This window comes from Cebus imitator, unplaced genomic scaffold, assembly GCF_001604975.1.
Source record: "Cebus imitator isolate Cc_AM_T3 unplaced genomic scaffold, Cebus_imitator-1.0 Scaffold94, whole genome shotgun sequence".
Lineage (NCBI taxonomy): Eukaryota > Metazoa > Chordata > Mammalia > Primates > Cebidae > Cebus > Cebus imitator.
This window is the reverse complement of record NW_016107409.1, coordinates 5,450,857-5,461,111: the sequence shown is the minus strand read 5'-3', so window position 1 is coordinate 5,461,111 and position 10,255 is coordinate 5,450,857. Positions and strand designations below refer to the sequence as shown.

At 41.6% G+C, this 10,255-nt stretch overlaps 1 protein-coding gene across 4 annotated transcripts in view; it reads left to right on the top strand.

Annotated features, from left to right (window-relative positions):
• The window catches only part of SLC25A30 (solute carrier family 25 member 30), a 27,287-nt gene that overhangs the window by 8,388 nt on the left and 8,644 nt on the right, over positions 1 to 10,255 (top strand). For 3 of the 4 annotated variants that reach the window (XM_017536000.2, XM_017535999.2, XM_037741128.1), the window contains exons 2-6: positions 1,213 to 1,331; positions 3,442 to 3,589; positions 6,637 to 6,731; positions 8,202 to 8,287; positions 9,949 to 10,044. In XM_017536000.2, the coding sequence (XP_017391489.1) occupies positions 1,268 to 1,331; positions 3,442 to 3,589; positions 6,637 to 6,731; positions 8,202 to 8,287; positions 9,949 to 10,044 (489 nt within the window). In that variant the 5' untranslated portion in view covers positions 1,213 to 1,267. The remainder of the gene's footprint in view (positions 1 to 1,212; positions 1,332 to 3,441; positions 3,590 to 6,636; positions 6,732 to 8,201; positions 8,288 to 9,948; positions 10,045 to 10,255) is intronic. The other variant, XM_017536001.2, reaches the window with a different exon arrangement.

The following is a 10,255-nucleotide window of genomic DNA, read 5'->3' as shown; positions in this document are numbered from 1 at the left end:
AAAAAAAAAAAAAAAATTAAAATATATATATATACAGTTTAATCCCCACAATAGGCCTACAGGTTGGCATTTATTTAGCTTAGTGAATAAAATGTGGCTGTACCCCTAATTGGTTGTGTTGCCTGCTGCAGTGATGATGGTGTTGCCAAAGAAAAATCGAGACTTGGGTTAGCAGGAACTTCTCTAGGAAGGGTGTGGGGTGGCTCTGACCCCAAAGTCAGCATCTTTTCTCATGCTAAGCTGCCTCACAGCTGGTAACATAATAAGGCTAAGAGAAGTGAGCTGATGTTTATAGAATGTAGACTACAAGTAGCCTGTGGTGGCTGGGCCTGGTGGCTCTCACCTCCATTCCCAGCACTTTGGGAGGCCAGGGCTGGAACATTACTTGAGCCCAGAGTTTGAGAGCAGTCTATAGAAAATACAAGAATTAGGTGGGCATGGTGGTATGTGCCCGTGGTCCCAGCCACTTGGGAGGCTGAGGTGGGAGGATCACGTGAGCCCCGGAGGTGGAGGTCGCTGTGAGCCATGTTTGTGCCACTCTACTCCAGGCTTTGTGATGGAGTGAGACCTTGTCTTAAAAAAAAAACCACACAAAAAAGAAGTAGCTTATAATTTTAAGTAATTGCTATTTTACCTTCTGACACAAGTTTGCAACATTCTTCTGCTGCAGTGTACCTGAGGGATGTGATGCCCCCATAAGGACCCACTAAGACAGAGGTGAAACAATAGCAAATACTTAAGTTTGTTTTTGTTTTGACACAGGGTCTTACTATGTTGCCTAGGCTGGTTTTAAACTCCTGGGCTGAAACAATTCTCCTACCTTGGCCTCCCAAAATGCTGGGATTACAGGCATGAGCCATCATGCTCACTGCAAATACTTATTGTGGTGAAGTATTTCGAACAGATTTAAGATAAAATAGATTTCCCAGAAAACAGCTTCCAGTGTGCTACACTGAATACATACACACATACCAAGGTATCGGCGTAGCTCATTACCTCTTGAGGTCAGAGTAAAAACTAAGACCACTGATAAAGTGAGATTCAAAATTGCTGATTTGGGGTTTAGGAAATAGGGGTGCTTTGCTTTATTAAGGGGGGTTTTGGTGATAGCACTTGATAGCACTTTCCAAATAAAATCCAGGGGAAGAGCCTGGAGAAGAAACTGACTGTGTGAGAAGTTACAGCTTTATAACATCTTACTGTTGTGTCCAGGAAAAACTGCGTTGGAGGTGATGTTCCTATAAATCAAAGAAGAGACAGCGTGAGAATGTCGGCCCTCAACTGGAAGCCGTTTGTCTACGGGGGGCTGGCCTCCATCACAGCCGAGTGCGGTAAGGACCTGAAGGTGGTGGGTCACGTAGCCTGCTGTGGTTGATGATGTTTGATGTGAATGTCGTTCAAGTGTAGAATGTGAGATGATGAAATGTTTATCTCAGAATTCAAAATGCCTTTTAGCTGGGTGTGATGACTCACACTTATAACCTCAGCACTTTAGAAGGCTGAGGCAGAGGGATCCCTTGAGTCTAGGAGTTCGAGACCGGCCTGGGCAACATAGTGAGACCTCGTCTTTATTAAAAAATAAATAAATAAAATTAACCAGGTGTGGTGGCACGGGCCTGTAGTCCCTACTACTCGGGAGGCAGAGGTGGGAGAATTGCTTGAGCGCAGGAGGTCGAGGCTGCAGTGAGCCGCGTGTACAACACTGCACTCCAGCCTGGGTAACAGTGAGACTCAGTTCTCTCCCCCCAAAAAGAATTTATTTTGGTAAGGTTTAAGACAAAATAGTCATTTTGACTATAGCAGTTCAGGGTTCAAAGTTAAGTGGAAAGAAAGTTGATCCTGTTGACCAAAACCAAGTTTTAAAAAATTTTTTGTTTTGAAACAGGGTCTTGCTCTGTTGATGAGGCTGGAGTGCAGTGGTCTGATCTTGGCTTACTGCAGCCTCCTTCTCCCATGCTCAGGCGGTCCCCCCACCAGAGTCTCCTGAGTAGGTGGGACTATAGATGTGTACCACCATGCCTGACTAATTCTTGTATTTTTAGTACAGATGGAGTTTTGCCATGTTGCCCAGGCTGGTCTCAACTCCCAAGTTCAAGAGATCCACCCACCTTGGCCTCCCAAAGTGAGGGATTACAGGTGTGAGCCACTGCGCCCAGCCCCAAACACAAGTTTCATGAATCATTTTTGGATTGTGTCTGTCTCCATTTTTCTTGTCATTTCCCCAGCTTTGTCACTGTTAACCTGTTCGGCTGTAAAGAGGTTTGAGAAGCTCCCAGGTGTCCCCTGAGCCAGATGAGATGGATTGTAGTTATCTAGTCACTTTCTGATGATGCACATTATCCAGTTCCCATTTGTGACTTCATTGGTTGGGTTCCACATCAGGTTCTGTTTGTTTATTCTCTGGAATCATTGATTCAACAAACACTGATTGAGCAGCCCTTGAATGCCCAGTGCTGGGTTGGACACATCATTGCTTGCAGGGCTGTCCAAGGACAGAATACCACCCTTGTGGGGCTGGTGAGAATTGAAGCCAAGGGGTGAGCGGGACGAGCCATGGTAACCACCAACTCACCAGCTTAGGTTCTCTGTGCTGGTGGGCTTTCCCGTTGACACAGTGAATCAAGATTACTGTCTGAGGATGGATTTTATATATTTAGGTGGACTATCTGTTAGGTACAATAATTAACATATCTATCTGCATTGTCAGATTTATTTTATTTTATTTTGGAGATAGATTCTTACTCTGTCACCCAGTCTGGAGTACAGTGGTGCAGTCTCGGCTCGCTGCAAACTCTGCCTCCTGGGTTCAGGCAATTTTCCTGCCTCAGCCTCCCAAGTAGCTGGGGTTACCGGTGCATGCAACCACACCCAGCTAATTTTTGTATTTTTAGTAGAGATGGGGTTTCACCATGTTGGCCAGGCTGGTGTTGAACTCCTGACCTGGATGATCTGCTTGCCTCAGCCTCCCAAAAGTGTGAGCTACTGAGCCTGGCACTGATTAATTTTAGAGCATAAAACACTCTCCCAAGTGGAAAACCCCTTTAGAAAATGAACTTTTTTACCTCTGTTCAAATTCAACGCAATTTTAACCTTCACTTATATACAGAATAGTAACTTAGGTTTTTAAATGGATTTCCTGTTTAGGTAAATCATTCTGTGTATCTGCTTTCTACAAGGCAGCCTACCCAAATTCTGTGTAGAATAAGATGAGGTATAAATAAAAAGATAAAGGAAAATATATCTATGCATTTTTTGGGGTTTTATTAATCTTTTGATTCTTGAATTTTTAAAAATAGAACAAGATTGCAAAGTGCCATTTCTTAATCACTTTCTTAGTTCACATTATAGTCTAAATGTTTCCTCAGTAATATATCACTATGTATCCTTTATTTAGTGGAATTTCTTTTTATTTAGTGTTTTTTTTTTTTTTTTTTTTTTAAGGTACATTTCCAATTGATTTAACCAAGACACGGCTCCAGATTCAAGGCCAGACGAATGATGCAAACTTTAAGGAAATTAGATATCGAGGAATGTTGCATGCATTAGTGAGGATAGGCAGAGAAGAAGGGCTGAAAGCACTCTACTCGGGGTGAGTGGGCCTTTGTGCATTTCTGTGTCACTGTTCACTGTTTCAGATGGGTCGCCTTCAGACCAAGACTTCACAGATCAAAAGTAAAAAGTTTGAGGTGTGTTTGAACAGAGCAAATGGCATGATACATGATTTTTCACTTTTAATTTCAACTCTAGGTTTTAAGTATGTATGTTATGTAGCAAATGTTTTGGCGAAACTGTTTTATTATATTCAAGTGCAGACAGACAATAAAAAAAATTATGTTTGTTTAAAAGAACAGTTTTCTGTTCAGTTTTTCACTCTTTGAAAATAGCTCTTTTTCTTAGATATTCTGACTTAGGGAGGTTTTTGCCATGATGAAAATTATATATTGATAAGATGCGGTGAACTACTTTCCATCCTTTCAGCATTTAAGGAACAGTATTCTGTAGGCACTGGACTGGAAAGTGAGTAAGACCGATATCAGAATACCTGCAGGAACAGAGCATGGACAGCTGCGGGCCATGCTCATCAACTTGATTTTATCCGTATACCACAGTTCCCAAACTGGTGACCCACAGCCCCGCCATGGATCCATCAATCCCAAAATATTTTTGTTTTTTAATTGAGCGAATATTGACAAAATGAGAAATTGCCCATAAAAACCTGGGATTCCATCTTCTCTAGAGAAGTCAATATCAGGCCCATATTCGTTCACTTATGACAATAGTATCTGGGGTCAAGGATACTGTCTCTGGTTTACTAAACCTCTGTCACTCACATAGTATATGTGTGTGCAGTTCGACCCAGCCTGCATCATTCACTCATGGCATCTGCTTTGTTGGTACCTGTCAGCATTTGAGTTTGCTATGTCTGTGGCAGACAGAAGCCACTGAAAGAGTTTAAGTAGGAGGATGGACCTGATCAGCTTACATTGTAAACATCGTCTGCCTGCCATGGAGAGAAAGAATTAAGAGACAGGGAGCACTAGAAGCAGGGCTGCCATATAGGAAGCCTGGATGAGGATCTGAATTGGTTTTGGGGGATGGGGAGAAAGAAGACAGGCTAGAAAACCATCTAGGGTATAGGATTGATAGCACTGTGTGACCTAATATATAAGGTTCCCATACATGAAGCGGGTAGTATGGAAGGAGGAACCAAGGCTAATGTCTCAATTGCTGGTTTTTGCCAGTGTGTAGCTGGAGGTTCCATGCCCTGGTCTAGGAAACAGAAGAGGAGGGAAGATTGTTTGGAGAAGAGAAGTAGTTGTGTGGGACCCTATCGGAAGGTATACACAGGACATCTAAATTGAGAATTGAGGCACATTGGAAATGTGTCTTTGGATCTGTGTTGGGAGCATGGATTTGGAGTCATCAGTCTTTATTTTATTATTTATTCATTTATTTATTTTGATACAGGGTCTTGCTTTGTCACCCAGCCTGGAGTGTAGTGGCATGAAATGACTTACAGCAGCCTCTCCCTCCCAGGCTCAAGCGATGCTCTCACTGTAGCCCCCTTCATAGCTGGAACTGTAGGCACAAGCCACCACACCTAGCTATATATATAATATATATTTTCATAATATTACATATTATATATATTTATAATATTATACACACATATATATATATATATATTTTATTTATTTATTTTTGAGACAGTCTCCCTTTGTTGTCAGGCTGGAATGCAGTGGCTCTATCTCGACTCACTGCAACCTCTGCCTCCCAGATTCAAGCGATTCTCCTGCCTCAGCCTCCCGAGTGGCTGGGATTACAGGCGCCACATCCGGCCAATTTTTTGTATTCTTAGTAGAGATGGGGTTTTACCATTTTCGCTAGGCTGGCCTTGAACTCCTGACCCCAAGTGATCCACCTGCCTTGGCCTCCCAAAGTGCTGGGATTATAGGCGTGAGCTACCGTGCCTGGTGCTACTTTTATATTTTTCACAGAGTTAGGGTTTTGCCATGTTGCCCAGGCTCATCTCAAACTCCTGAGCTGAAGTGATCTGCCTGCCCTGGCTTCCCAGAGTGCTGGGATTATAGGCTCGAGCCACCATGCCCAGCCAGTCTTTAGATCATACTTGAAGCCTTGGGAGTAGATGAGCTCACACAGGGAACATGTACAGTAAGGAGGGACAAAGCACAGCATAGAATTCTGGGAAACCCCAGCGGGCACAGGTAGGATGCTGTGGAGAAAAGAAAAGAAGTAGGAGAGGGTAATGCTACCGCAGAACAGGGAGGAGACAGCTGCAAGTAGGACAAAGGGTAAACTGGCACACACCGCAAAGAGCTTCTACAAGATCCTACTGAAAAGCCTCATTTAACTTAGCAACAAAGATGTCAGGTGGTCACCTTGATAAGGGAAGTTTGAGGGTGAGGGCAGCAGAAACCCTGATTGCATTTCAATAAGGAAGTGGGGAAAAGCAGAAAGAGAGCTGGGGAGTGTCGATGCCACAGCGTGGTTGTGGTTTGGAGAGGATAATGGGCAGGTATATCAGATGGAGGAAAGAAGTCTTGCTTGTCCTGGTTCTGTCTTGAACTTGTTCACTTACATTTTCATTGAGAATAAATATGAGAGACCAGGCTTTCACTTAGTGAGCTAATCATTTTCACAGATTTATCTGGATCCACCTGTGTTTTTGTTGGATTCTGAATTTTGAGAAATCGTTTTAGAGGCTGGGCACAGTGGCTCACGCTTGTAATTCCATCACTTTGAGACGCCAAGGCTGGCAGATCACCTGAGGTCAGGAGTTCAAGACCAGCCTGGCCAACATGATGAAACCCTGTCTCTACTAAAAATACAAAAATTAGCTGGGTGTGGTGGCAGATGCCTGTAATCCCAGTTACTTGGGAGGCTGAGGCAAAAGAATCACTTGAACCCGGGAGGCGGAGGTTGCAGTGAGATGAGAGTTTGCCACTCCACCCTAGCCTGGGTGACAGAACGAAACTCCACCTCAAAATAAAAAAAAAAAAGAAATCATTTTAGAGAACATAGTTTGATTATGGATGGCACTGTGCATGTGGGTTGCCTAGCCAATGTTAAGTGATTTTTAGATTGCTTTTGTCCCTTTGTGCATTGATTTAACAGGATTGCCCCTGCAATGTTACGCCAGGCATCCTATGGCACCATCAAGATAGGCACTTACCAGAGCTTGAAGCGACTGTTCGTTGAACGCCCAGAAGGTGAGTGGGGAATCTGTTTTCCACTGTGGACAGAAGGTGGGTTGTTTGTCTTTCCATTCAAGTGGTTCTGGGGCAGATTTTCTTCGGCTTGTTTGTGACTTTCCTACTGCTACAGAGAACTGTGGGTGTAAAGTCTTAGTTAATTGTGTTGAAAGCAAATTGGTTATCAGCTGAATTGGGGGGAGAAACAATGAAAAAAATCATCCCAGCAAACATTTTAATTAGTTGTCTTCATTTCCAAAATGCCTAGACCAGGGGATGTGTTGTTACCATTCTATCTAACTTATAATTTTCTAAAATCATACAAATTGTCATCTATTTTTCAAGAAAACAGTGAAGACATTTCTTAGCATTAGCAACACTGAATGTTAATACTCTGTGGCTGGTTGTTTCTGTGGCTTTGTTTTAATCCATAGAACTGTCTGTCTACATCTCTTTTCACAATGGGATGAGTACTAGACACTGTTATATGAGACTGATGAACAAGATGCTTTGGGAATACTTCAGGATATTTCAAACTAGATACATATGATGTGCTTTAAAAACTTGCTGTGCCAAATAAGTCTTCATGTTATCTCGTAGGAATTATTGTCCTAACAGACATTGCTCATCTTAATTATGATGGTCTGAATTTATACATAAATATGAGTTGGGGCCAGGTTCGGTGGCTTCTGCCTGTAATCCCAGTGCTTTGGGAGGCTGAGGCGGCCGGTGACTTGAGCCCAGGAGCTCCAGACCAGCCTGGGCAACATGGTAAAACACCATCTCTACAAAAAATGCAAAGTATTAGCCACGCGTGAAGGTGCACGCCTTTAGTCCCAGCTACTCGGGAGGCTGAGATGGGAGGATCACCTGAGTCCAGGAGGTCGAGGCTGCAGTGAGCCGTGATTGTGCCACTGCACTCCACCCTAGATAGCAGAGTGAGACCCTATCTCAAAAGAAAACAAATAAAATCACATTTAGATATCAAGAAATTTTTCAAAGCAAAATTCATTTGTTAGTGAAATTTCTAATCCTTTTTAAATTACTTGATTTATGAAGCATACTTTTTTTTTTTTTGAGACTGCTTGTTGCTCTGTCGCCCAGGCTGGAGTGCAGTGGTGTGGTCTTGGCTCACTGCAGCCCCTGCCTCTTGGGTTAAAGTATTTCTCCAGCCTCAGCTTTGGAGTAGCTGGGATTACAGGTCCACACTACCACACCTGGGTAATTTTTGCATTTTAGTGGAAATGGGGTTTTGCCTGTTGGCCAGGCTGGTGTTGAACTCCTGACCTCAAGCGATCTACAGGCCTCGGCCTCGGCCTCCCATAGTGCTGGGATTACAGATGTGAGCTACCGTGCCTGGCCTGAAGCATAAAGTTTTTAATCTTAAGGTGAACATGTATTGTGTAAATAAGTTAGACCTGTAGTTGAGTTTCTCACAGGAAGAACTCTGTAAATAAGTAGAGTCAAATAATGTGTCATTGTTTACAGATGAAACTTTACCGATAAATGTGATATGTGGAATTCTCTCTGGAGTCATATCTTCAACCATTGCTAATCCAACTGATGTTTTGAAAGTAAGCTGTGCTATCTATATCTTATAGGCACATTCCACATTTTCTTAATGAGAACAACATTCAGGTAATGGAATCTGTGAATGTAACATCTGTGTATATGTGAATATGTTTATAATTTAAGTGCTACGAAGACTCTTAACTTTCAAATGTCCACGAGGTGGGTTTCCCACTGATACAGATGAGCTCAAAAGTAGAGCTCATTTTGGAGACAAAGATTTTGGTGATTGAGCAGAAAAAAAATATTTAGGCTTGGATTGCATTTCATTTTTGTTTTCATTGAAAATCTTCCTTGTTTTATTGGTTCATTAAATATAGATGGGCTGCAAGTTTTGAACAAATCTAGGCTGCTCATTAATGATTGTTTTTGAATGCATCTTCTTTGTTAAATTTTATTTCAGGAAATACAAATGAAAAAAAAATCAATTACTATAATTAGATTACATAACATGTTAGGTGACCTTATTGAAAATACTCGGGATATAGCCTCCTTAAATCCTTTTTGGAATAAAGCAAGGAAGCAACTAATTAAATAAACTAAAAATTTGGCATGACTTACTTCATGAACCCTCTCAGAGTATTCCTTTCCTACCTTCCCTCTTTTCATTTTCTGCCCCACTGTTTAGTATTCTATGTTTCTGTGTTGTACCAGTTGGTATATGCCGTGGTTAGAATCCAAAAATGAGTAAGATAAGGACCCTGCCCTCAGAGAGCCTTCAATCTAATAGGGGATTCCAACAAGCGTTACAGCCATCTGTAGTCTGCTGGGTACACTACAGTTATACATGCACAGTAGTGAAGGGACCGCATGGGTAAGGAAGAAAATACAAGGCACCTCTGCCATAGTTTACCAGTGTTCGGGTAAGAGAGCTAGAGAAAAATATTCACACTCTTACTAATTTCTTAATCATGTCTTAGGCCTTATGGGAAGGCAGTTCCTGTACCTTGGTTTATTTTCCCATGTTAATGTGGCAATAACAGTTCCTTTAGAAGTTGGTGGTAATGTGTTTGCTCCCTAAACAAAAATAAGGTTTACATTTTTTAGTAAAAACTCTTTTTTCATTCTTAAAAATGCAAAGAGCTACATCAAACATTATGTTTATGTTGGAATCTTGGTCATGTGGATTCCACTAAAGTGTAACAGAGTGTAAGAGGCATCGTGTGGCTGTCACGTGGCCAGCTGGCCTGCATACTTTCTGGTTCAGCTGGTTGGAGACGGTAGTGGCTTGGAGCAGCTAATTTAAGAACTATGCTTGCCTATGCTTAGTGCTGCCAAGTACACTGGATAACTCATTAATTATATTAAACCTTTGGAATTTAATATTATTTTTTCTCTCACCTACATAGTAACCTGTAGGGAAATATACTGTTTCCTATCCTTCTAGAAAGACTTTTTTCACAAAATCAATTTCTTTTTTGACACTTAATGAACTGCTGTGTGTAGGACTCTGGACTCTCCTAGATACTTTTTTGGAGATTGTTCCTAAGAATAAATTTTTATATGTTTTAGTCATTTTAAAATAGCATCATAGCAGTATTTATAGGACAGTTTTTTCCCTTCTAATGGTTATTAAGCAACAGACCGACTGACTGTCAGAGGTATACATTGGTTGGGGGTAGGATTGTGGTAGTTTCCTTCTGATGTTGGTCTTTAAAATCTCTAGATTCGGATGCAAGCGCAAAGCAGCACCTTTCAAGGAGGAATGATAGGCAACTTCATGAACATTTACCAGCAAGAGGGGACAAGAGGACTGTGGAAGGTAAGCTTGAAGGATGCATCCAACTGACTTCTGTAGTTATTTTTCCTTTTTTGAATTTATTTGTTCTATTTCTGTCAATTTTAATCCAAGTGTCATAATGGAGTAAGGGAGGAAGAGTGGCATCTTCTCCCCTTGAAAATATCTTCCTTTATTTCCTGTCTATAAAATGGAACTGTAAGAAATATGTCATGATTTTTTTTTTTTTTTTTTT